Source organism: Canis aureus, chromosome 20 (genome assembly GCF_053574225.1).
Source record: "Canis aureus isolate CA01 chromosome 20, VMU_Caureus_v.1.0, whole genome shotgun sequence".
Classification (NCBI taxonomy): Eukaryota; Metazoa; Chordata; class Mammalia; order Carnivora; family Canidae; genus Canis; species Canis aureus.
In genome coordinates, this window is record NC_135630.1 from 5,795,504 (window position 1) to 5,823,338 (window position 27,835).

Here is a 27,835-nt window from a genome sequence, read left to right on the forward strand (position 1 = left end):
TGTCAATTGTACCTTGTTTAACTGAAAAGTAAGGTGTGAGAATTGCAATTAAATGTTACTGCCGAAGTGGTAGGAAGTTGGTATCACATCTTAAAGTCACAAGATCTTCTAGCTCAGACATACATTCTAATTGCCGTTTAGAGCAATGCTGTGCAACGGAACTTTCCGCAACTCGAGAAAGGACGACGCCGGCCCTCACAGCAGCTACTGGCCACACGGCACCATGTAAAACTTGAAAAGTGGCTGGAACAGCTGAGGAACTGATTTTCTAATTTATTTAAGTTAGTCCCCTGCGGCTACTAACTGCTAAATGGACAGCGCAGTCTTACAGTCCATTTGTCTGACTTGCGAGACAGGCAATACCAACCGCTGAAGAGTCTTAGGGTTTAGGCCCATCATGTGTTGTGGTGCGCTGCCATTAGCTGGGCGCCCAGGATGGTGATGATTATGTGAACCTATTTCTTGATTTTACTGTGTTCCACAAACTCACTTTGCCCCACAAATGCATGTCATCTATGTTGTTATTACTATTTGGAAAGGAACATGCTTACTTCAATTGAGATTAAAAAAAAATAGAATACCAATAACAAATCTGGAATGTAAAATGTAAAAAAATTATCTTCCATAAAACCAACAAATTTCTAAACTCTATTTCTTGTTCAGCTATCCAATCCAAAATAATTAATGTTGGAATAGAGCTAGTGTTTTGAGTTTCCAGCAAAACACACAAAAAACGTTCTCATTTTCTGTTCTATGTTTCTTATTGAACATTCACAATTCATAATAAAGTAAAACATGGATACATTGAGACTTGGATCACAGTTCAAAAACAACATTAAGAACCAGAGGAACAGCACTGAAGTGTTACAAAAACAAATTTCAAATTTCCATAATTACATTTATACATAATAAGCCAAAATAACGCTTAGTACAATTTTCTTCTAAACATAAAACTCACACCAAAGCTTCTAGAACAAAAGAAATGTGGCATTGGAAGTTTTCCTTAGGATGACACTTCCAAATACATAAATTATGCATTCTGGAGACACCAACTATGAAATATAGCAAGTTCAAGATGCAAGGAAGAATAACCTCATGCAAAGAGGGGAACTAACTGCAAAGTTGAACATGTACAAAAATTACTCCAAGATAATGAAATCAGGAAGATCTCTGATGCAAACGTGGGAGCTTCAGCCCGGGTACTGCTGCTGCTGACCCCCTGCCCCTTCCCCACCACGACAGAGGGGGTGTCGCTCTTCCCTAAAGCATCATTCTTTGAGTGAAGTCACTTTTTCATTCATGCTACATGCAGACAATGATCTCATCATATGAGAAAAGCTGTTAGTCATTTACTACTTTTTGTTTTCAACGGTTCAGTGCTCCCCTGCCCATTCTGTGGAGTGCTGGCCCTAAAAAGGAGCCCAGCTTTCTTGTTTCTGTCAACTTTCTATCTCTCCCTCTATACCACTCAAGCCTCATAACCTTCGACCAATAGGAAATAGATACAAGGGGCTGAAAACAACAGTGACTTTAAGGATTTGTGTATGAGGATTTAATGCTTGAAGACCAGGAGAGAAAGGCTGGAGAAGGAGAAAATGACTAGCTATTTCTGCCAGAGGAATAGCAGTGCCATTTGCAGCACCCAACTCGTCTTCAACTCCAAGCAAAACTGTTACCCAAGTTATACAGTTCATAAATGCTTAAAAATTATGTGCCTTATGCAGAATCGTACAGATATAGATACACCCCAATACACAGTCGACGCAAGATAACTTCTTACACTTATCTGCTTTAAATATGTTAGAAACCCTATGAGACAATCAGAGTCATTCACAAAGTGCCGGCATCTGAGGTAACAGACGACAACTGACTGTGTCTGACTTGCCAACTTGAAAGTTCACTAAAGTCTGTAAAAGCTAAAAATAACCACACAAACATGTTTACAGCATTTTGAAACGACAGGATCCACACTGTCTTCTAAATATAAACCTTGAGTTCGGAGCACAGGGATTGGCTTTGGGTTTTCAGGGACGTCATCAGGACATCCCACACTTCACCACAGAAATTCACATTTCAGTATTTTACTTTAAATATGCAATTGGTGGTATTTAACTAGAGTGAAGGAGGAGTGGATTTGGAATGGGGGAGATGAGCAGAAGAGGAAAAGACGTGGCACCTCTTCCCCCATTTAATTAGAGAGAGGGCTTCAGAATACCACAAACCCCCAACTCTTGATGGTGGGACGTGACCTTCTGAGAGAGGATATCCTGTCTGTATTTTTCCACTCAATCTATCCATTCTCCAATCCAATCTCTTACCCCTTCCTCATTCCTGAGACTATAGATGCTGCTGCAATAGATAAATGTAGACCGGAAGTCAAGTGGAGTATACACACATCTGGAAAAGTCCCAGCTGCTACATGAATACAGGCATGTTGAAGGAAACTATTTTAATTTTCATTCTATTCCTTAAAAAAAAGTGAGATAATTCTAAATCACTAATCATTAGGGAAATGCAAATCAAAGCCACATTGAGGTATCATCTCACACCAGTCAGAATGGCTATTATCAAAAACACAAGAAATAACAAATGCTGGCAGGGATGTGGAGAAAATCGAACCCTCGTGCACTGCTGGTGGGAATGCAAACTGGTGCAGCCACTATGGAAAACAATAAGGAGGTTCCTCAAAAAAAGCTAAAAACAGAAGTGCCAGATGATCCAATAATTTCATTGCTGGGTATTTACCTGAAGTCAATGAAAACACTAATGCACCCCTATGTTTATTGCAGCATGATTTACAATAGTTGAAATATGGAAATAACCCAACTGTCTATGGATAGACAAGTAGATAAAGAAGATGTGGTGTAGGGATGCCCGGGGGGCTCAGCAGTTGAGCATCTGCCTTTGGCTCGGGGCATGATCCTGGGAGTCCCGGGATCAAGTCCCACATGGAGCTCCCTGCATGGAGCCTGTGTCTCTGCCTCTCTCTGTGCCTCTCATAAATAAATAAATAAATAAAATATTTTTTTTTAAAAAGAAGATGTGGTATGTATGTATTCCATTGTGTATATGTATATACACAATGGGATATTTCTCAGCTATAATAAAGGATAAAATCTTCCCATTTGTGAACACATGGATGAATCTAGAGGGTATCATGTTGAGTGAAATATGCCAGGCAGAGAAAGACAAACACCATATGATTTCATCTATATATGAAATCTGAAAAACAAACAACAGTAACAGCAACAACAAAGAGAAAAAGATACTCATAACAAAGAACAAGCTAGTGGTTGCCAAAAGGGGAGGGGGTGCAGATGGGCAAAATGGGTGAAGGGGATTAAGAGGCACAAACTTCCAGTTAAATAAGTCACAGGGATGAAAAGTGCAGCATAGGGAATATAGTCAATAATACTACTGTAATACACTTATTTAGTGAGCATTCTGTAATGTATATAATCCGTGAATCACTATGTTATACATCTGAAACTAATTTACTATTATAACTACTGTATTTCAATTAAAATTTAAAAATTAAAAAGTCAAATACTTCACTTGTGTTAGGCATCATAACCTGAAGACATTCTTGAAATAAATACTTCCACTTCTTAGCCATTAAATGTTTATTCTTTAAAAATTAAAAGATTAGGCAATCTACTTATAGATTATCATCTACCATGAACAAAGGATATTTGCTCCAAAAACAGCGGGAAAGTTGAGGAGAAACAAAGTACCTCTCATGAAAATCTGACTGGCTTTAAAAATGAAATGGAACCAAAAGCACCCCTCTGTATTTTGTTGAGTAACTGACCATGAAACGGCAGAGCAAGGAGATTTTCATTTAAAGATTCAGATTATGTAACCGTAGGCTGGCTGAAGTAAACGACTTTTTGGTAACTAAGATGTAACTCTTGGAGGAGCAAAGACAATGGAAGAATAAAAAGCACAACATCTTCAGCCGTCTTCCTAGACACGGCACGGACTTAAGAGGAAGGTCTTGTGGTCTCACTCACTCAACAACTGAAGTCCCCATTCCAACCCCACTTGGCATTCTCCTCTTCATGAGCACTTTGGAAAAACAAACAAACCGGAAATAAAAACTGTCCGGCACTGTGGCCATCAAGAAGCTCTTCTGCTTCCTCTGGTCCTAGTTCTTCCTTCCCATGGCTTAGAGGGCAACCCTAACTTACCCTTTGTTACACTCAGTCTCGTAGGCTCTCTCGTGTCACTGCTCTCAACCCAACACATCGAATGGCTGACAAAGAGGAGGAACTTAGTGTGGTGACTGAATAAACGAGCGAGGGTCTGCACGTACGAGGGGAACCATACAGGGATCATTACAGTCATCAACAGATGATGGTTACGTGGTTTGAGGGTAGAAACACGCTATAAAAGCAAAACAAACACTAGGACAATGAACTGATTAAAAGTTATCATTAAACTTGTATAAATATGTTTACACTTTGAACGTAGAAACAAGCATACGAAAAGCCACTTTAGATACTACTACATGAAATACAACTACACAGAAGAACTTTCACCCCAGGAATCCAGAAGGAGTAGCAAACACAGGGCCTACGGTTATAGTGAATGTGACGCACTGGTATGGGTTTCTCCTCCACTCTTTCGTCTGCCCCCTAGTGGAGTCCTTGTAAACAGAGAAAACAAAAAAAGGCACATACCACAAAAATGGGGAAAAAACCCAAAAACACACAAATGGAAAAAAACAGAACAAAAACAAAACAAGGCAGCAAGCCCTTACTCTGGACTTCTACAAATCAGTGACTCAAGGACAGCACGTTAGCTTATGAACTCCTCTTAAACACATGTTCCAAAGACAAAACTTCTATCAACAACCTAGGTAGGTTCACTATTTCCGTGAGCACCTTTGGACTTCTAATCATTGCCTTTTAAGGAAGAGTCAGCTTCTGTAAATTGAATCTAGGTAGCATACGGCTTCCTTAGTATTTCAGAAGACAAACAACTTACTTCCAACTGCTAGCTTCTAAGCTGACATGGCCTGGCCACTCTTGTTTTTCAGATGTCTGAGGCATAAATAGCTAAAACAAAATCATTTCAAAGAAACAAAGATTCTGGAGAACTATCGATTTACATCCACAGTACTTCAAGTCAAGGAACAACAGGTAAAGTGAGAGAGACCGTGGTTCAGTGATGGCGTGATGGTGTGGCTGAGTGACTCCTCTCAAAAAGCATGCTTATCTCCGTGGGCATCTCTCCGTCTAGAGAGGAGTGTGGGTTTTGGTTATGATCTCATCAGCAGCAAGAGCGGACTCTCCTCTAAACCGTCTGCCCATTTTATACTAGAGTTTTGCACTAACACGCTCGGCTCTCGGAATACAAAGATGACAGACACAAACAATCACGTGGCCCTCTCCTCTCTCCCTGCGACTGCTGACACACATCTGCAAGACAACCAGCCAGGGTTATACAAATTACAGTCCCTGGAGAAAACATCAAAAAATGATCCCTGAAGGGAAGATGCAAGTATTAGACATAGTTTCTGGACTACAGTGATCTCGTGGTTCAATTTCTTAATTTCTAGAGCAGTAAGCATGCGTAACTCATGATTATTAGGAACAAAATGATTTCTAGAGAAGCAATTCTAGATTTTCTCCCATATTTAACTACTTGAGCATATAAAACTCCTCCTGCATTAGTGGGAACTCCGCTTCCCAGAACCCTCTCAAAATCAAATGAGACTCCACACAAAAAAACATTCCGAGATGCACAAAAACAAACAGACTTTACTTAATTACCATTTTTAACAACCTTTGAAGAAGTGCATTAGTATGATAATTCTGGTCATTCTAAAAGCAGTGAGCTTCCAGTGATTTATGACTACATTTTACATGGATGTGGTATCAGCTTAAAGCACCCTCACCAGTTTTTTCATGGAGGAAACAGAGTAGCTTAAATCAGGAGAGATAAAATGTTCAAAGGTTTATTTTAACAACCAAATGCTGAGGACATTGGAATATAGGACTTAAAGTTTTTCTGTTCTCAGACGGCTGTGAATGCTCTGAAAGGCGAGAGCAGACACTCATCTTCCTTGTTCATTTATCTTTCCCCTTTGGGTAACACCCACAGAGACAGGAAGTATCAAGGAAGACAGGATAAAACTCCTCTGCTTGTAATGCTTTTCCCAATTTCTCTGTTGATGCTCAAATCTCTACTAGAAAAGCAGGAAAAAGCAAATTCCAACCAAAGACCCCCCCCCCCACAAAAAGACATTCAAATCATTTAAGGTTCCTATGTCAGGAAGCAGGAAGGTGGAGGGAACTTCCCTATTCCCTGGATATGGATCCATGGGTTAATTTTTATCTCTTCTCTGTTTTACTACCAGATTATTTATAGAGAGAAAGCAGCTAAAATAATTGACTTTAAAAATTTACTATATTTAGGCAATGAAATCACTACCAAGTTTTAAATACATTATGATACAATTCTTAAAGCACGCTTATACATCTAATTCTATGTTTTGGAGTCTGCTTAAATTATTTGTTAAAGTAACAGTAACAAAGGAACAAAACAATGAAGAGGCAGCTGTTCAATTTCTGTATCCAATTTGCAGCATGTTGTGTACTTATAGTTAAAAAGAGCAAAATAAGCTACTCAAGAAAGAATTGTTCCCATTCTCAAGTAATCATATTTTTAAAATGAGTGCAGTATCACTGGTAAAGACCTAAGTTTGGGGGATCCCTGGGTGGCGCAGCAGTTTGGCGCCTGCCTTTGGCTCAGGGCGCGATCCTGGAGACCCGGGATCGAATCCCACATCGGGCTCCCGGTGCTTGGAGCCTGCTTCTCTCTCTGCCTGTGTCTCTGCCTCTCTCTCTCTCTCTCTGAGTGTGACTATCGTAAATAAATAAATTTTAAAAAAAATGTTAAAAAAAAAAAAGACCTAAGTTTGTACAAGCAACACTTTTTTGTATGCTATGAAATTAAACTTTAGCAATTAATCACAATTTGTAATCATATTTATCCTCTTCTTTGCTGCTTTGCTTGGCATCTTCTTTCTCCAAGGAGACTGCATTTAAGCAACTTAACAGCAGAGACTGTTTGAGTCACTCCTGTCTACCACGCTCACAGCATATTAGATGTAATAGTAGTAATATAAACAAAAGTATTTATATGAAAATGTCCTATTAAATTCATACCTACAGGAGGTGAAAGGACAATTCTACACTATCAGATAACACAACAATCCCCACCCCAGGCATCCTCAGCCCCCAGTTCTAGCCTCAAGAGAGGCATGTTCTAATTTTGGTTTCTCTTGGTAGTTACTCCTGCCTGTTATTCTTGGTTGAACCAACCCCTCCACCAGCCCCACCCTGCTCCATCCCTAACCATTCTCTGCCCTCCTCTGTGTCTGGGGAGGGGTAAGTGTGCTTACTGTTTTCTCCTGGCTTTAACTCCTAGTTTCCAGTGGTGGCTGCCTAATTCCTAAGCACAGTGCCCTGAGTCGTCGCTCCTACATTGTTCCAGAGCTCAAGGGTCTTATGCACACGGTTTTTAAAATTAGTGTCTATTATATCCTCCCCTGTCCCTCCAGCCATGAAGGTGTAAGGACCCTCATCTAAGCCCAGCCCACAGTACCGTAAGTAAGTAGTTCTTCATTAAAGTCTGCATTCAAACCTTCTGAGTTGAATTAACCCTAAAAGAGACCTCATATTTCCAAAAGCTATACTTCCACAGGACTCACTACTTTTAAGCATTATCTACCCAACCTTGCTGTCAGCTCACTTTCCCATTGCCTTTTTCCTTCTTCCTCCCAGAGGCCATCAGTTCTACTCCCTCAAGCAGAGGGGCGTCCAGGCACATGGTTGGGCCAGTTTTGTGATTAGCGTAGATGGAGTGTAACTTTCTAGGACCGATGCGTGTGCAGCCCCTGCCTTCATCTTTCCTCGTGCCCTCCCACTGCCCAGTAATCTCCTGCTGTATGTATACTTCTACACTGTCAAGGCTGTAACACCTACAGCTCTAAGTAAGTAATAGCTCTAAGTAATAGCAGCTCTATTCTGCTCTATAACCACCTCGCACCTCTGTTTTTGGAACCTAGGGTTGAGTCTGAGAGTTTAAAATCAATGAGGGGCACTTAACATTATCACGACAATGGGTGTGTGTGATTTTCTACAGTCCCAGGTTGGGGCTAGGGCAGCATTTGCCTCCAAGCTTATCCAGTGTCAGTGTCACGACCCCAGGCCACATGACGGGGGATACTCCTACAGTCAAAGTCTAACGGATTCTCTTTGTTTTATCTCACCAACTGTCTTTATGAACTTCTACTTCTTATCAGTTCCCTCCTTTCCTAGGTCTACTCTGCTGGAATCCCCCATTCCCCACCCCATACCTCCCTAGCCTCCTCCTCCACCAGGACTGGGTGCTGACAGGCCTGGCTCATCTGTGAATTCCTGCACTGCTTCCCCAAGTGGGCCCACCAAGCCCTGCAGGCCATGTCTTCCTCTTCCTTGGCTTACTCCTCACTTTGCCACATCCAAATCTTGAGAAAAGGCACCTGGAAGGCATGCTTAAAGGAAACATAAAGCATAAAACATAAAGCATAGCACAATGGTCACTAATGTTTCGTAATTCCCTTCCATTTGAAAGAAAGGTTTTAAAAATCAGTATTTGTTATGCTATTCTCTTAAAGGGAACAATGGTATTTAAAAGTTGCAAACTTCCTTTGGTTGCAACTAAAGGCCTTAACTACCTAATTCATGTGCACCTAGTAATCTTACTAATCATTTAAGTTACAAGAATATTAACCCATGAAAACATGAATTTCGTATTCGATTTTTCTTTTATGTACTCAACTGTGTATTTGTTAAACAGAATTCATTCAAAATGTAAAATATTCTTCTTAGCACAAAAACATCTAAAATGATATCAACTGGTAACCTAAAAAGTTTGGAGAGGATATTTCAGTGGAAAAATGAGTAACTATATTCAATTTATTCATTCATTCACTCATCCAAAAATATTTATTGAGCACCTACATGTACCACTGTTACGGCTACTGGAGGAATAGCAGTAACTCAAGAAACAAAAATTCACCTGTCTCAACAAACTCAATTTCTAGTGGAGAAACACAAAAACAAGGAAACAAGCAATACTGGTTTTAGAATTCTATAACTGCTAGACAGGAAACCTAAAGTTGATCTGATAGTCCTAATCTTATGTAAATAATCCAAAGGATGTATGGAACCGTTATGATCTTCTCAGAGAAAGTATCGTTGTACACTAAGCCACACTACTCTTAACGCAGTCCCACTGGGCAGGGACAATTATCAAGCTCTCAGGATCAGATCCTGGGAGTACAGGCTTGAAAGCTCTGCAATCTTGTCTTCTCAAAGGTCTCCATCAGCTAATAAGATGAGGTAATTGATGTGCAGCTTCACCGTGTAATCTCGACACAAGGCCATTACTTCAGTCCCCTGACATCATCAAATACCAGTCCTGGAACACTGATCTCTCTAGTCTGAAATCTATAAACAGAATAAACAACTCGAGTGAAAAATGGGGGGGAGTGAATTAACCTTCATTTTATATATATATATATATTTTTTTTTTTAACATTTTCTACATTTTGTAAATGACAAAGTTTGCTCTTACTCTACCTGAGAGAGAACAAGGGAACGAATAAAGAGGTATTAGAGAAGACGAAGAAAAGTATTAGGAAATCCAACAAATATTGTATGATGATAAGCCAAGTGGCTAAAGATAATGAAATTATTTGGCCTAAAAAATAAATACACAGATTATGATGATTCTGTGTATGTGACAGTTTTCCCAGGGAACATACCTTACATACAACTTGTATTCAGTAAGCATTACTTGATGCTGAAAAATTATCTCTGCGAAGGAAAAATAAGCAAAAGGAGACACATTTTCCTTCAAACAGGAGCAATTAAGCTGGACACACAGAATAACTGAGGTGGGGTCCCTCGGGAAGTAGGAATGTTAACACTGGTCATCCTGCAGGAACCTCCACCTTCCTGTTCATCTAAATTTTTCTCCTCTTCTGTTAACTACCTTTCTTATTCTTATTTCTTTCTCCTTTTAACTATTAATTCTCTCTTAAAAAAAAAAAAGATTTTATTTATTTATTCATGAGAGTCACACAGAGAGAGGCAGAGTCACAGGCAGAAGGAGAAGCAGGCTCCATGCCTGACGAGGGACTCAATTGATCTCGGGTCTCCAAGATCACACCCGGGCTGAAGGCGGCACTAACCTGCTGCGCCACCCGGGCTGCCCCTAATTCTTTCTTCTATGTCTCCCATCCAATTCATTTCTTCTGACACTTTGTCACATATACATCAAGGAATTTCTGTTTAAGTGTCTGTCAGGTTGTCAGATTGTCATTTAATATCCTTTTCTTAACTTTAAAAACAGGTATATTTATTACTTTTTTTTTTTTTTTTTTACATTTGAGTATAGGTCGTCTTGACTTTTTTTTTCAGTAAAGCAGGCACTATTAAAAAGAAAATGGTCCTTCATTCTTGATGCAGAAAACAGATAGGGATCTTTGATAATTTGGACATTCATAACTTGACAGCAAGGACCAGTTTAGATAATCTCTAAAGACTTTCCACCACTACTACAGTAATAATAATCATTAACATTTATTGAATACTAAATATCAGACATTGTTTTAAGTCCTTTCCTCATTAACACAGTCCTCACTGCAGGCCTATGAGGTATGCACTGCAATTTACAGAGGAGAAAACAAGTCACAGAGAGATGAAGTCACTTGTCCCGGGTCATACTGGAGGTGGTCAAGTTAGAATTTGAACCGATGCAGCCTGGCCCCAGAGCCCATGCTCCTAACTGCTATTATGCTACCTGTGACAGGGGACAGCAAACATTTTTGTAAAGGGCCAGCTAGTAAATATTTTAGACCTCGCAGCCTACATGTGCTCTCTATTTCATTGTCTTTTTCTTCTTCCTCTCTTTAAATAATCTTTTAAAAATGTAAAAACCTTTCTCAGCCCTTCTCAAGGGCTACAAGCTGCAGTTTGCTGACTCCTGGGCTATGATTTTATTTTTCTGTGAGCCAGCCTACTATTTTTTATTTAGACAAATTCAGACAGAACCAAAGGTGAAAGATTCCAGATAGGTAGTTTACAACCCATAGTCCACGAATCCCCAAGAGCTATCAATTGTGGGTTGCCGCTGAAACAGTAAATGTAAAGAAAATGCAAACAACAAAATCAAAGAATTGTGGGTGGTCTGTGGACGCTCACACAAGGTCACATGAGCCAGGCAAAATTATGACTAATGGGAATTAATGAAAAGCAAAAATCTAGGTGAGCTTCAACAACCTAGTATTCACGTGTAGAAAACTCTGGATGTTTCTCTTCCTTATTTTATTTGCTGGGCAGAACTACAATTATAATCTGCTCATTGATGTCTCTAAGAATATCTGCACGTTAAAGAAATTTCTTCTTTTTCAAAGTCCCTCATAAATATAAATTCACTGTTGATTTATCAAAAGATTATCTTCAATGTTAGAAACTAACGAGAAGTAGCTAATTAACTATTAGCTCAAGACCCCTGAAAAACTTGGAAATCATAAGAAATGAACTTCATCAATCGATAATTTTCCAGATCCTCTGGCAAGGTCCTACTCGCATGAAATACTAACATGTCATCACCACTTACCGCTCTCTTAAGATTTCAGAATTTTCTAAATGTTTTTTTTTTTTTTTAGCCCTCATACATTTTACCACCGCTTTTCTTAAAAACAAAACAAAAACAAAAACAAACAAAAAACCCCCTCTATTTCAACAATGAAGTAATCATTTTGATAAATGCAATCAGAAAGTAGGAATTTAAGCACTTTATTTTGGCTTTTGACTCTACCAACTCAAACAGGTAAATCTACAAATCCCACCTCTTAGGAAACTTATTCCTTAGAGATAAACATTTAGATAAGATTTGGTTCAGGGTATTACTGTTTATTTTTGCCGTTTTGGTGGGGGGAAAATAAAAATTCAAAAACAGATTCACTTCTTTCTTTCATATCAGCTTTGGACCATCTGTTTAAAATGTAGTTTAAAATGACTACAACTATTTTTAGCAGTTAGGCAATGGGTTACTTACAAAAACAAAAACAGATGTCTGCTCTTTAAGATGACCCCGTTATCAAACATATGAGCATTACTTGCAGACAAAGAGTCCAGAGCAAGTTACCCAGCAAGCCTAAAAAATGCAGATTTAAAAGAATATACTACGGAGCAATATATGGAGCAAATCAGGATATGATTTCATTCCTTATAATTATTTCTCAGCAATTGGTAAATACACACAGATAAATTAACTAGAGGAGATCACATTAATAAAGGTTTAAAAATATTTGCTAAAACACTGGATATTTTCTCTCAACTTAGCTGTCCTTAAGAATCTGTACATTTTGTCTGGAGAAAACTTCGTTACTTCATAATTTTTACCTGAAGCACTTTCTTCTAAATTCAGGAACATATGCATTTTACCTCTATTTTTTAAAATGACAACAGTAACAAATCAGATATAATCTCAATGAGTATTTATGTGCTTCTTAAAATGCTGTACTTTTGTATGGCCTGTGCAAGTCCCCTCTTCCCTGCCTTCCTTTCTGTGCTTTAAGATGACTATCCTGCTCCTAGAAAAACTTTCTTTAGAAGCTGTTGTACTTTGTCCTTGCCAGGTCAGATAAAGGGTTAAGTTTAATTTACAGATTAAGTCTTTCCCCTAAGTGGCCGACAGAGAGGAAGGAGGAGCACAGCTAAACGGGCATTCACTCCTTTACCACAGTCCCACCCCATTTACCTTTTATCCACCCTTTCTACCCTCTTGACCTTTTGATCCATCCTCAAGGCTTACCTGGATTTGAGCCTCAATACTCAAGGACCCCCTTCCCCAAAACTACTAAGATCTTATGGGACAAAAAATTCTGCTGCTGCAGGTCTTTGATTCCTCTTCCCCTGGAACAAGGATATTTAAACTCTTATATAAAATGTTATTTTTTAATAGATAAATAATGGCTGCATTTATTAGGTACTGTGATGCAGACTCCACGTTGCTCGCCCAAATCTGCTCTTCCATTCTTTCACAGTGAATGAATTTTAACTGGGTACAGGGCTGTCCAGCTAGAAATGATATTTCTTAGCCTCCCCAGCAGCCGGATGCGACCAGGTGAAGCGAATGGCAGGGATGTGTACCAATTCTGGATCTGGGCTTATATGCACTGAGCATGTCTCCACACTCCCTGCACCACCCAACGCCCCCCCATGACCTTCAAGCTGGGACACAGATGTGGCTTGCCTCAACCATGTAGATGGGACTCTGTGATGCCGGGGGCAAGGTTTTCCCGGTTTATGCGAGTAATAAGTAAAGTTATATCTCCTTTAATTCACTATAGGTGGCGGGGGGGGGGGGGTCTCTTCATTTCAGCAGCATAGACTTTACCGTAATTGATGCAAACACTCTATGTATCTCTGTTCTGAGTGCTTCACATGAATTATCTCATTAATGAGCTTCTAAGGAAAGTATGGTATTATTCCCATTTTCCAGCTGAAGAAATACAGACTCAGAGGGTTAAGTGAGTTTTCCAAGGGAAGAGTAGGAAGGACAGTGCAATGGTCAACTATAGATCTGTACAACACATAGTTCGGATGCCCAACCATACCACAGTGTTTCTTAAAAGGAAACTACTCCTTACCATGCAAGTATCTCACTCTTACTGAGATTTTTCTTCTGTGTTATCTCTTACATACCTACAGGAGAAATATTATGAGCTCAAAATTAAGGAATATAAATCATATTAGACTTATTCACAAAAAGCTTTAATTTAGTATATTGAAGAGCTAAATTTGTATAAAACCCCAAAACTTCAAAGTAATCACACAGCAAGCCGGCAGATTGAAACAGTCTTCTGGTTGAAACTTTTTACTCCATTTCCAACATTCTATTATGTTACACACAAAGCCTAGATCTGTACCTCAGTTCAGGGCTGTTAAGACACAGGATTAATTCAAAACAAACTTTTTGGCTGTGTTTAATATTGTGTTTGTTATGAAAGGGCCCATGAAATACTTACACAACATTGGGGTTTTCCCTTCAGTAATATGAGGCCACACATCTTCAAACCCACTCCTCCCAAACTTTTCAAACTAAAACCAGGAGAGTTGCTAGGGACGTATGTATAGGAGAGGTGTGAGAGGGGAAGGTATGAAGGGGACTTTATTTCAGCTCTTAAAAAAAAATCATTTTTCTTAAGAATCCATTTAATCTTCTAGAAAGTTCTTACAATTAAGTGCCAGACTCCATTTATTAATTTGTTCAATAAATATGCATTGAACACTTGCTGTCTGTTGAGTCTGTACCAGACACTGGACCCAGAACAGTAAGTAAAAGAATCCTAGGAGGCCAAGGTAACATTGGGACTTTCTCATAATGGTAATGGTTTCTGACCTTAACTTAAGCTTGAGCGAAAATTCCAGAATAAACTGTCTTACATTCTAATAATGGCAAAATGCACAGCCTGTAAGAAAAGAAAACCCTTCTATCCGTCCTTTCCTGACTCTGTCAGAAGGGCTGCAAGTACTGTGTGTTTGTTTATGCTCTCAGCATCAGCTCCTGGACTTGCAGGGGAAGCCTCACCACTATCTAGGGAGGATACTTTCTTCCAAGCCTTTACAAGGTCTGAATACACACTGAAGATTCCTCCTTATCCACCTGCTTCCCAACACTGTCGCCAACCTCACTAGGTTTTAATTAACAGGAGATGAGTGAACATGAATTCCTTGCCAGCATAAGCAAGTATTTCATTATTTAGATTGGTCTCCTCATTCTAGGTTTGCTTAAAAAGACAGAAGAAGAGAGAGTTGGCACTCTACCGTGCCAATCATTTCTATAAAAATAAAAGCTCTTTTACATTTGATTACCAACTATGGAAAGACAAAGCTGTGAAAATACTACTTTCTGTGAGTATTATGGGGGTGACTTTTGAGAGGCTTTCCATGTGATAATGTAGGTCTCCAGCAGGAAGGCTGAGAAAATGCCCCAATCCTGCCCTGGGAGTGGCCCACTTGGCTTCCCCACAGGTGGCCCAGCTCCTGCTCTCAGGGAGTTCTGCACACATGCTCCTCCTTATGCCTCCCAAAAAGCACTATCTGATTTCTGGCTCAGCCTTGGCTTTCCAAGGAACTGTTTAAAACTTCCAAATATGACTGCATTCAAATGCTGCTTCAGGTCTTAAAAAAACACTTTTAAAAATATAGTGTTCTTTCACTATAAGCTAGCTAAAAATGGCTCTGGGTTTTTAAAATCTTAACTGGCACTCATTTTGAATGCAATTATTAGAGCTCTATTTTCATCTGTACCTAAGTTCCTCCAGGTAGTAAATGCCAGTTTTCAGTGAGAGGCATTAATTTGTAGATGGCACCGTTTGTAAACAGCATCACTGTAGCACCGACCAACCTGTCTTATGTCAAAGTGAAGACTGCACAGCCCAGTGACTTCTGGACCTGGCCTCAGAAACCTAATAGCCTCTGCCAAACTAGAAATACACAGTTACTCAAACACCACACAGAAAGCAGGGAGTACTACAAGAGATACAAGCAAAGCTTTCAAGGAGGGAAAGCTTATCTTAGATTGGGAGAATGGGCTCAGCTAGAAAGGGAAACAGAAATGTGGGAGCTAACAGAAGGAAGTCAGCACCCCCATCTGCCCCAGCTGTGAATGTGCCTACCACGTGCCAGTCCTAGTCCTAGGTCCCCAAAGGCTTTCAATAGTGTGAGGCTAAGGAGACAACCAGAGCAAATACACAGAAATAGCAAAAGAGCAGAGTGAGGAGGAGGTGTTTTCTGTGAGGCTACAGCCCCCAGTGGGAGGAGGTGAAGAAAAACAGGACAGGAAATTAAGATTAGGCCCAAAGAATCGGAAGACTCGGAGTGACAACCCAAGGAGCTGAGCCTTTATTGAGTAGGTAATGGGATCTACTGGAAATCCTTTAAAGGAGAATAACATATGAGCCACACTTTAAAAGGAGGTTACTTAGCAGATATGGAAGAGGCTGAGGCATCAGGCCAGGAGACCAGGGACAAGACGATGAGCAAAGAAGATTGACAGTGGGAATTCAGCAAGGTCAAATGCAAGCTGGAGAAGTGGTCTGCAAGTAGGGGAGGGAGGATACTTGAGCTATAGTGCTCTACTTTAAAGATTTATTTGAGAGAGAGAGAGAGCGCGCGCGCGAGTATACATTGGGGAGGGGCAGAGGGATTGGGAGAGGCAGATTCCCGCTCAACAAGGAGCCAGGGGCAAAGCTCGGGCTCAATCCCAGGACCCTGGGATCAGGACCTGAGCCAAAGATGGACACTTAACCAACTGAGCCACCCAGGTGCCCCAATAATGCTCTACTTTATTTTTTTTTAAAGATAGATTTATTTATTTATTTATTTATTTATTTATTTATTTATTCATTCATTCATTCATTCATTCATTCATTCATTCAGAGAGAGAGAGAGAGAGGGGCAGAGACACAGGCAGAGGGAGAATTAGGCTCCATGCAGGGAGCCTGACGCGGGACTCGATCCCAGGTCTCCAGGATCACACCCCAGGTTGCAGGCGGCGCTAAACCGCTGCGCCACCGGGGCTGCCCTAATGCTCTACTTTAAAAATGGAAGCTCATTTTAGTAACCAACCTTTTGTATCCTCCCCCTTCACCTCCACCAAATCACTTCATGCTGAGGCGCCTTTAATCATTCCTTAAACACTGCTTCTTCAACAATTAGTTGCATACCAGCTCACTGCCCAGTGGGTTACTAGTCTTAAGAGTCTTGACTCTGAATTTCTAAGGCAGTGACTCACCCTACTTACCAGGCCCCTTACAGTGGTAGAGACTACCAGTTGCTCCCAGAATACTCATTTCCTCTTATCAACGAACCCTCTTGCTCAACTATGGACCCCAAGAGTTGGGGCATTTTCTTGAAGCACTGACAATTGGTGAAACATTCCAACCACTAGTCCAGAAAAGCCCTGATAGCAATGGAATGCCTAGAAGACCCTGAACCTCTTCCTAGAAAACTCTAGGTGTCCATCTTAAGGTGGAGAGTTCAATTAAGGCTTGAGCCTGTCACTTCCCCCACTACCAGACCAGAAATAAATTTCTTCTTTCTTTTTTCCAAACCCACACCTCTTGAGTTACTGGCTTTTCTTGCCAAGTTTATTCGAGTTTGTTCGGCAACAGTGTTGGCCAGCCCGGCCAGGTGCTATGCTTTTGGTTTGTCCAGCCCCCTTGGGATTCCCTGGGAACAAGCAGTTGGCTGGGGCACCACGCCAGAGATTAGCTGCTTCCTGAGTTAGTGGCTGTGATAGACCGACCATTCAGTAACACCTTTTTTTTTCGGTAGTAAGCCAGCAAACTTCTTCTATAAAGGACCAGGTAATAGCTTCCTTGGGCTTTGCAGGCAATACGGTATGTGGCACAACTACGTAACTCTTCCATTACAGTGTGCAGGCAGTCACCGACAATTCATAAACAAATGGGAGTAGCTGTTTTCCAATACAATTTTATTGACAATGACAGGTAGCTAATTTGATGCTCAGACCATTCTTTGCTGACCCCTGTTCTATACTAACAGAAGCTTTCACAGAGCAGCTGACTTGCTAAAAGATGTTTTCCAGCCTCCTTTACAGCTAGCTGTGGTCATGTGACTCTGTTCTGGCTAATAGGCTGGGAGTGAAAATGATCTGTACAACTTCTAGATCAGCCCCCTCTTCTTGGGCTGAAAAGACATCATGGGGAGTCATTTTTGACTGTGAAGATGGGGGCAACACCCCGGGATGGCAGAGAAAAAAGATGGAAGGAATATGTCTAGTGAAGTACCAAAACTAGTCCTGAACCAGGATGGACCATCTGGACTATTCAAAGGCAGAATGAGAAGAAAAAAGCCCCCCAAACCTTTTAGCCTATTAGGTCACCGTATTCTGGTACATTGTTTTTTTTTTTTTTTTTTGGTACATTGTTTTTATACAGCTTTGCATTTTCAGGTCTAGCTCAAGTGTATGAGGCTGTATTCTCAAGACCAAATGACTTGCTGCAGGGCTGTGGAAGGATTACAAACCCACACACTGGTCAGATGACTCTGTACCAATCTGTCATCATCACAGGACCTAATATCAAGTGAAAGCTTATTCTGTTGCGTGCACTTATACAAGCTCTCATTATCTTGAAAGCAATTATTATTACGATCATGTTTACATCTGAGCTGACATTCAGAGACATTAAGAAATATGCCCAAAGTCATACCGCTAAGTAACTGCTCAGATATGTAAACTTGGGGACATGTGACTCTCAAACGTACATTTTCCCACAAATCAACTCCCTTGTGTCAAGGACAAGCCATAGTTGTCAATTCTAGGGTGATATTTAGAGATGGTTTTGTGATTCCAGGCTTCAATCTTCAACTGAAGAGTACCACTGAAATTTACTCTACTTGGTTTAATTACCACCCCCCTTAAAGAGCCAAGTAAACCAAAATGACATAAGTTTAATGGCTTACCCAGATTCCTTTGAAAGACACTGAGAATGCCAGAATGTGGATTTTATGAGAGAGCCACGGGGGCTGCCAACTTGGTCCCTGCTAGTGCCACCACCTCCTCCTCCACTGCCCATTAGCAGTCAACTGTCTGGACACCTGCTACACCAGGCTGAATGGAGCCTGCAAAGTAGTTTCAAACTATGCCAGCAGAGGGGAGGATTTTTTCTTTCCAGGAAAGGGTGAGCAATGCCACCGACATTTGCTGTTGACCCTACTCTGCCGGGTGTAGCATCCGTCTCTGCTGGGGGCCTGGCACCCACCACCCACTGTGGGGACCATCTGGCTCCATTTCCTGGACCACATGGCCTTTCCTGTTCTATAAAGCCTGGAGGCACAAGGAAAGTCAAGTTGACCCCAAAATTAAAGCACAGCCAATGGCACCAACTGTTCATCATAGATGAACACAAAATTCAGTTGCAAAAAATTTTAACCTTATTTCAAATTTGAAGGGAGGAACTATTTCAAAACTAGTTTGATTTCTTGAATAGGATAAGTAGATATTTGAAAATTTCACTTCAGTTATGAGTGGCTACTTAAAAATTAATTATTATAATTGTTACCGTATCAAGGATTACATAAAGAAAATATTTTGTTACAGAAATGTAATGAAGAATACGTAAATCTATCTTGAGCACAAAATTAACACGTTCCCAATTACTTTGTAAGCCAATTATTTTTAAAATAGGAAGTAAGACCTTACCCTCAAAATGGACTTTTTAATTTGGCACATCTTTAAGTATTTCCAGAGCCAAAGAGATGCCATATCATAGAGCCACTGAAAATCGTATTTTCAAAGAACATTTTGGAATGCGGAAAATGTTCTCACATTATATTGCTATGCCAAAAAAAAAAAAAAAAGGTTTCAAAAAGGTTTACATTCTTATAAAAGAATAACTATGTATCTATTTAAATACACACAGAAAATTAGGAAGTAAATACCTCAACATTTTAACAGCAGTTTTTCTCTTAGTGGTAAAACTAATAAAAACTAAGTGGTTTTTATTTTCTTCTCAGCATTCCAAAGTCTTCTAGAACACATCTCACGAAAGTATACATTTTTAAAAGAACTAGAAAGACTATCATGACACTAACAGCACAGCTTTCTCCTACGTTCTGTGAGGATGCAGAATGTGGTTTGGGGAATGGTCCACATCTATGGGTATAAATGTCTCAGAAACGGACATATTTAACAACACACCAAGTCTCAATGTTCCAAGAGTGGACACTTGAGGAAGAACGGAGGGGTACCAGAGCACACAGAGCAAGCCACTGGAGAGAGGGCCCACACCTATTACAACACACAGCTATTCTCCACATTTCATCTCCACTAAATTGACATTAAAAATGGAACGAGGAATGTGTGGCACTCAAACATCTGTGACATATCATTATGGAAGAATAATATTTCCAGGAATTCTAATTCACAATTACTGCTTTCAAATTGAGAAAACAACTGTCAAATTGGAAAGAAATTCTGTGCATGTCACAATGTAGCAGTAGCTAAAATCAACTAGAAATCAGTTTCCATTTCACAATGGGAGTTACTAAAACCTTAGAAAATCCCCACAATTTGGGAGAAGTTAGGATAAAGTCTAAAATCGGAGAACGTATCTCCTACCCCAAGTCACGAGGCACAACAGGGTCTGAGGCAACCTATCTGTTTGCAGATAATGAAAGACAAAAAACAGAAAACAAAACAAAACAAAAAACCGTAAAAGCTCAAGCTCACAAATCACTGCCCCAAGTTTCACACTAATGGTCATATGATCCTCCAACTGCTGCTGCTCAGACAAACAGTCTCTTCTTTTGTAAAAAGCCAACAGGATCACCGAAAAGGCCTAAACTAACCAGACTCCTTTACTTTTTAAATGATAGAGCCTCTTAACAAAAGAAAATTGGACTTGGAAAAAATATTTCAGGAAAAGGTGAAGGTAGGGAGTTTCAGGAAAATGATAAAATTCCATCGCTTTTCTAAAACAAAAACATAGTCTCCCAAGCCTCAAATACGAAAGTAGAGCAGAAAATAAAAATGTGTTCTCGAATTACACCATTCCTGAGAGAAAGCACACTTTCACTTGCTATTTCAATAAATATCCCCCCCCACACAGGATTATTTTATTTACAGAGAAAAAAAAAAGCAATACAGATTGTATCATCTGTATTGTATAATCGCCAAATGTCATATATATCCTATAGGATACATATAATCTTACAGAAATATACATCTTTATAGAGAAATTTTACCTGCCTGAAACAAATGCTTAGTTAACTGAAGAGATTTTCAACAATGAAACAACAATGGAGAAAGACGCATAGCAAACAGCATTAGTCTGTCTAACCAGAGAACGAGCAAGATGACAGCTCAAAGAGATGGGCAGATTATAGGGTAAGAGAAAACATTACCAAGATATTAAATAGGATTCTGATCTATCAGCATCAATGCGGCAAAGACAGCAAACACACCTCTAAAGGACAGCTTCCCGGTACCTCTGACTCCCACCATCCCGCTCCTGCCAGAGTCCAGGGAAGTAATATATGCCCACAGAAACACTGGCCTGGCCTGCACCCAAGGCAGTGACTTCAACTGCTCCACATTAATAACAAAAGCCGCACCGAGTGGCCATGCAGGGAGAGGGGAAGAGATGAAAGCTGATGCAGACTCCTAAGAGCAACCCCATCTCCTGCTACAGAAACTGGCCTAGCTCAGAACTAACAGCCTCCTCAATAGAAAACACCAGTTATCTTTAAAAGCTGGTCGTCATTCCATGCAACGTTTTTGTAGTTTGCATTAAACTCTAACAAACAAAGATTTTGCATGGCAACAGACTGCAGTAAACACAGACTTATCACGTGCCGGGGACTGTTCTGAACACTACACAGATTAGCATGGGATCTCCCAACAACCTGACGACTGAAGTGCTAATAGCCTCAGTTTACAGATCAAGAAACTGAGGCAGTAAACAGATAACTCACTTTTCCAAGAGCGCAGAGCTAATAGGGAGAACCCAGGCTCCTGGGTCTAGAGGTCAAGGGTTTAACCACCGTACCAGACCATCCCACATTGCTAGACCAGCAGCTCTCTAGCCTAAACCGCAGGGCAGCCTTAGGAACTTACTCCCAGAGTTCGTTCCTGCTGTCTGGCTGCTCCCCCCCCCCCCTGCGCTGCAGGGAGAAGGCAGCGTGTCTGCTTTACGTCAGCTCCTTCAGAAAAGATAAATGCCCTCACCCATCATATGAGCATTATTAATACTATTATTATTGTTATTATCATTCCCACTTTTACTAATGAAAAACTGAGATTCTGAGGGGTTAAGTACCTTGCTTAAAGCTAGTTGAAGGCAGTCCTGGCGATGGAGCCTAAAACTGTACATGGTCTGTGTTCCTGCTGCTACAGAAAGTATCCGACCTCCCCACTCAGAGGTTCATCTCCTAACTGGTGCCTCATCCAATGACCTTAAATGATCTCCCAAATGCTGCATGAACAGGGAGAAACACCGAGAGTGAGGGCAGAAAGGTCTGTAAAATTCCAACGCGACTGCAAAAAAGCCTCTCAAACCACACAAAATTCCCAGTTAGGTAACAGAAAGCATATTTGGTATGCACATGCTCAGCATGACCTCGGAGAACTACGCACTGTAAACATAAACCACCATATATCCCGGATGCACATAAACTACGCTTCTGCGAACCATATTATATTTTATATGCACAAGAACTCACTACTGCAAAGAGTTCAGTGGTTAAATCCCTTTGTAAAGTCAAAATCTCTTTATAATAATCATTTTCTACTTTCTAAGCCTGTGAATATTCAAAAGTAGGCATATTCTATTCTATAAACCTAATGAGGTATATAATAATCCAAATTATTTTATAGGGGTTTGGGATCTAGTTCTGCCTTAAAATTGAAGCTATGGACCATTATACATTTCCAGACACTTTCAAGCCTGTGGTTCAATAAATTGCTACGTTGTCTAGCACATCAGCATATAAATTAATTAGTGTCCACATCCTGGCTAAGAATTTCTTGAAATAAATAATAGGGTTCAAAAGCCCAATGATTAAAATAAAGTATCATGACACATGACTCACAAAAAGTACAGATATAAAGACTTCAGAATTTAATCTTATTTCATGGATAAGAAAATTAAGGCCCGAGAACTCAGTGTGCCTGGGTGCCGCAGTCGGCTGGGGATCTAACTCTTGATTTCAGCCTCAGGTCTTAGTCTCAGGGTCCTGGGATTGAGCCCCTCATGGGGCTCCCTGCTCAGGAGGGAGTCTGCTTCTCCCTCTGCCTACCTGTGTGCTCTCTCTCTCTCAAGTAAATATAAAAACCTTAAAAAAAAAAAAAAAAAAGAACAATTTAATTTGAAGTCTTAACAAAAATCAGTGGAATAAACAAAACTAGAACTCGGTGCGCTAATATCCTACTCAGTGGGTGCCGCAAGGCCCAGAATGAGCTCCCTCTACTGATATACAATACAGTACTGTAAGCTCTGAAAGAACAGGAACTGTGTCAGACTTCTTTTCTCTACAACGTCTACAAATAGCCTTCTTTAATAAATATCACTAATTCAGACTATGCCGGGAGAAGGAATCAGAGACTGTGTAGCAGGCTCCTTACTCCTTCCCTTCTGGTCTTTGTAGACTATTCGGCAGATCCAGGGATCCCAACACACAGCTGTGCAAAATCCATGCCAACCTTATAGAGAAAACAGAGGGATAGTGAGGCGCAGACGTAGAGTCTTCGGGATGTCCTATGAAATGTTTCAAACTGGAAGGCATGAGACACCTACAAATCAGTTAAGCCGTCCAGCTTAAGACTCCACTCTAAAAAGAGTAAGTTGGATTTCCTGATCTCTAAGACTTGTTCTAGTATAAAATGTTATTATTTTAATGTTTGGTCTTAAATTTATAACTCTGACCCAAAAAATAATACTTTCATAAGCCCCTTTCAATTTGCTTCTTTGGTGAGTTACTGTGACTCTCACAAGCATACAGTAGTCCCCCCACCCAGCTTCCCCAGTGAATGAGGCAGCAAATGGGAAAGCTTTGCTCTGTTGTGATGGCCACAGTCCCCTTGTTGCTTCCTGACCCCACTTCCACCAGAAAAGCTCCTCAGGTCTGGGAGATCAGGCCCAAGCATTTCTAGCCTTACACCTGGCCCCGGGGCCCCAGGCTGGGCCTATCACACCAGCCGCACTGTAGCAAGGCCGGGTCCTCCCGGACAGGTTGCCTCTGTCTGGTGTCCAGGGAGACCCCACGCAGAAGAGGGCCCCCGGTCAGAACTGGTCAACTGCAGGGTCTGCTAGCAGCAAGGAGCTGCTCTGAGGCCAGAGGCACAGGTCAGACAGAGGCCAGGCCACAGGGAGGGCCGGCCTAGAGTGTGAGCCCTAGTGTGAAATTTGAGAAGGTGATTAAGTAAGAGATACACAGACAAGGAAAGGACAGGAGAGATCTGGAGACTAGAAAAATGTGTGAGAGAGGTTACTCTGGGAGTTTCATCTGTCTCAAAAAAGCAAATGTTATTGTCTTCGAAACGGGCCAAAATACTATGCATTTGTTGTGTCTGTGAGCTAAATGGGATCCTATTAATTACTGTTAGGCATAAAGAGTTTTGCTACCACTACACCTACGTCAAGAAAAAGAAAGATCAAGTCATAGGATTTTCATAATGAAAGAAAGAACTTACACTGAGTATCTGTAAAGAGCTTTGCAGATTACAGTTCACCATCACGAGCACTTTCTGCTCTGACCCTCACAACCACAACATTTGAAGAAACTGAGGCTCAAGGGGTCCATTTACATGTCCAAGATGCCCAAACTACACTAAGTGTCGCATCTTCAGGTCGCCCTGCAGCTCTCTACCATACCAAGTCTCCTTAAATTACTTTCCCTCAAACCCACCTTTTAATAGAAATAAAATTTATTTCTTGTTAAAAATTCTTAAATTTTATTTAATTTCTAGTATTGAAACAGGTTGCAATTTGAATAATATTAAACACTGTTTTGACAGGCAACACAACCTTGCCCCTTGTACTGCAAAGCATGTTAGCATATGATGGGTTAAATAAGCTCTGAGGCCTCATCTGGAAAATTTACCACCACATATACTATTGTTTCTATGGGAAGTTCTGTTCCAAGTTCCAATCAACTGACTTAAAAGAGATCTTTTGGAACACATGAACACAGTCTAAAAATAATCAGCACTGCAAACTTAAGGAATTTCTTGGATCTCATTTTTCTTTTTCATTTAAATATATGCATACATACACAGAGCTTGCTCTCACTGTGCAGCATGTACGGTATGAAAAGCTAAGCATTTCAGTATAACGGAAGAAATTTCATAAAACTCCCACATACTATGGTTGTGGATTACATAAAGAAGTGGGAAAGTCCCCTTCTGCCCCCGAACTGTGCCAAGACATCTGACATGTTCACATTTGCCAGGACTCTACAGTTATTCAAGTCTGCATCCACTCTTGACATAAATCAGCATACTATTGTAATGATCCAAAGTTCAGGAAGGACTTCTTGCCACAATAATGAACTTTTTGAGGTCCTCCGAACAATGTGTTTTGAGAAAAATGTCTCTCTGCAAAGGGATTTCAAGTACTAAAAGCAGAGTGGCAGGTTTTCAGTTATGAATTTTCAACAAATTACCAACATACATGGTTGAAAGTGTTTTCACTGAGAATCACACAAAATAGGTTTCAGAACATTAAAAAACAACAACAATAACAAAACGCTCCAGCTTATACAAAAAAGATAAATCAGAGCATGGCTGTGATCACAGTGTCTTTTGATGGCAATAGGGAACCAGATCATTAGGATAAATTTAATTGGCAAGTTCTCCTGATACTTCGATTTATTAAAAATGAACATACCTATGATTTTTCAGAAACATTCTTCTTGTTTAAGTTTGTGACTGTATTGTGCTTAAATGAAACCAAACCTACACTACAAGAAAGGACCAACGGATTCTAAACATGACTCTCCAACTAAAAGTTCTGACCAAAGTCTGCCAACTGGATGTTACCCTACCTCCAACAGCAGGTACTGTGTGGCCCTGGTGGCTCAGTATCCTGCCATTTTCTCTGTGTCCTCACTCAGGACAGTCCTTCCAGCAGAATGTTGAGACAGACTGACCAAGAATGATAGGGATCAAAACAAAAGGTGGCTTGCATGCATGAGAAACTCTGAATTGCCCAATTTCAGTCCCAAAGCGTCTCAGTCTGCCGATCCTCTATAATCTTCGATGAAGTACAACATAAACCTGTTTAGAGCTGTTTGTAATCAAAAGGTACAAAGTGTGAGAACCAAATTCTCTTGGTTATGGAGATGAGTCTTTTTTATTTTTCATTTTTTTGGAGATGAGTCTTAAAATAACCACAAGCAGCTAATATTTACTTTGGAGTTCTTACCTTTATGTGAGAATTCTTAGCAAGATAGAAAATATCCTTATAAAATACAACTTAACCTACAGTAGAAATATCTCATCGGGTAGGCCATTATCATAACTAGATGTAAAAAGTCATTTTGAAAAAGCCAAATAATTATATACATTAAATACTCTTCTGTTTATTTTTAGATACGTGCACTTAAAATAGCCTAATATGAAGCACATACAGCTCCACAAGCCTATGCCAAAAACCTAGCCATATCCTAGTGAGTTTGCACTATTCTTTTTAATCTGAACAAATGTTCAATATACGTCTTTAATTCCTTTTTAGTGGTGCTACCCTTTCATTTTTCTGCAATATGAATCATTATTCCCTTATGTTTTTTCCAGAAGCTTATGTTTTCTTATTTCGAGTTGGTTAGAGGGAAATACTTCTCCTTCCAAAGATCTGTGAGGAGACACTTCTCTTTCCAAGGATGTGTGAACAAAAATAAGTCTACAGTCCAAAATCAATTATTACTTCAAATACTTATATATTTTTTTATATTCAATAATTCCCCTGGGTCATAAGGTTCTTTAGGGATAAAACAGTGGTATGTGTTGCAACGGGGGTGGGGTGAGGAGCACAGGGAGGAACAGCATGGGGGATGATTTCCAAGTTCCCTTCCAACTCCAAACTTCTATTATTTGCTGGTTTCTTTGGTCTGCATTTATTCAAGACAGGAACTTCTGTACAGTAATGGTTGTCAAGAAGTAGGTAGGTCTCTGTTTGCCTCCTGTTCATGTGGCAATGTCTAGAGACATTTTTGGTTGTCAGAGCTGGGGGTGGGGTATACTACTGGCATCCAGTGGGTAGAGACCAAGGATGCTGCTAACTCAGTGTCCTATGATGCACACGGAGCCAGCCGTACAACAGAATCATCCAGGCCAGCCTGTGAATAGTGCTGAGGTTGAGAAGTTCGGCTGGAGAGTAGCAACCCTGGGAAACTAAATGATGTGTCCTTTCAGAAAATTGGGAAAGCCATTTCCTAAAATATTTACTACCCTTCATACTCCTAGACATGCAGCTCAGACACTTCAATTCTTAAAAGGGAAGCAGAAAGCAGTAGGGCTAATTCACAGCCCTCCTTTCCCCCATACCTCCCTCTTTCTCTCAGCCACACCTACTGAATGGTCAGTGCTGGGAGGCAACATGAATAAGCTAGGGTGGGTCCCTGCCCTCCAGGAGCTACTATCAGAGGAGACAGCAGTCAGCATTTGGATGGAACAAGATGCAATGTGGCTTGCAAAAGCCCATGGGTTAAAATATTCTGCATTTATTTTTAATTTTACTTGATTTTCCAAAGATTTTATTTATTAATTTGAGAGAGAGAGAGAGATAGCAAGAGAGCACAAGCATGAAGGAGAGGGAGAAGCAGACTCCCTGCTGAGCAGGGAGCCTGATTTTGGGGGGGGGGGGGGGCGCGGCTCCATCCCAGGTCCTGAGATCATGACCTGAGAGAAGACATGCTTAACCGACTGAGCCTCCCTGGCACCCCTATTTTTTATTTTGTTTTAAAGATTTTATTTATTTATTTTTGGGGGGAGGGGCAGAGGGAGAGAGGGAGACACAGAGAGAGAGAGAGAGAGAGAGAGAGAGAGAGAGAATCTCAAGCAGACTTCACCCTGAGCATGGAACCCGATGAGTTCAATCCCACAACCCTGAGATCGTGATCTGAGCCAAAACCAAGAGTAGGATGCTCGACCAACTGAGCCACCCAGGTGCCCCTAAAAGATCCTGCATTTAAACAGCTAATATTACTAAAAATCCATCACTGTATAAAGTTTTTAATCAGAT

At 40.5% G+C, this 27,835-nt stretch overlaps 1 protein-coding gene across 6 annotated transcripts in view; it reads right to left on the reverse strand.

Moving 5' to 3' along the window:
• The window catches only part of GAB1 (GRB2 associated binding protein 1), a 114,760-nt gene that overhangs the window by 49,860 nt on the left and 37,065 nt on the right, over positions 1 to 27,835 (reverse strand). Inside the window, exon 1 of one of the 6 annotated variants that reach the window (XM_077860906.1) lies at positions 13,718 to 13,735. The exons of the other annotated variants lie outside the window; for them this stretch is intronic. Coding sequence (XP_077717032.1) covers positions 13,718 to 13,720 — 3 coding nt within the window. The 5' untranslated portion in view covers positions 13,721 to 13,735. Of the gene's footprint in view, positions 1 to 13,717; positions 13,736 to 27,835 lie in introns of those variants that run through there. 6 annotated transcript variants of the gene reach the window in all.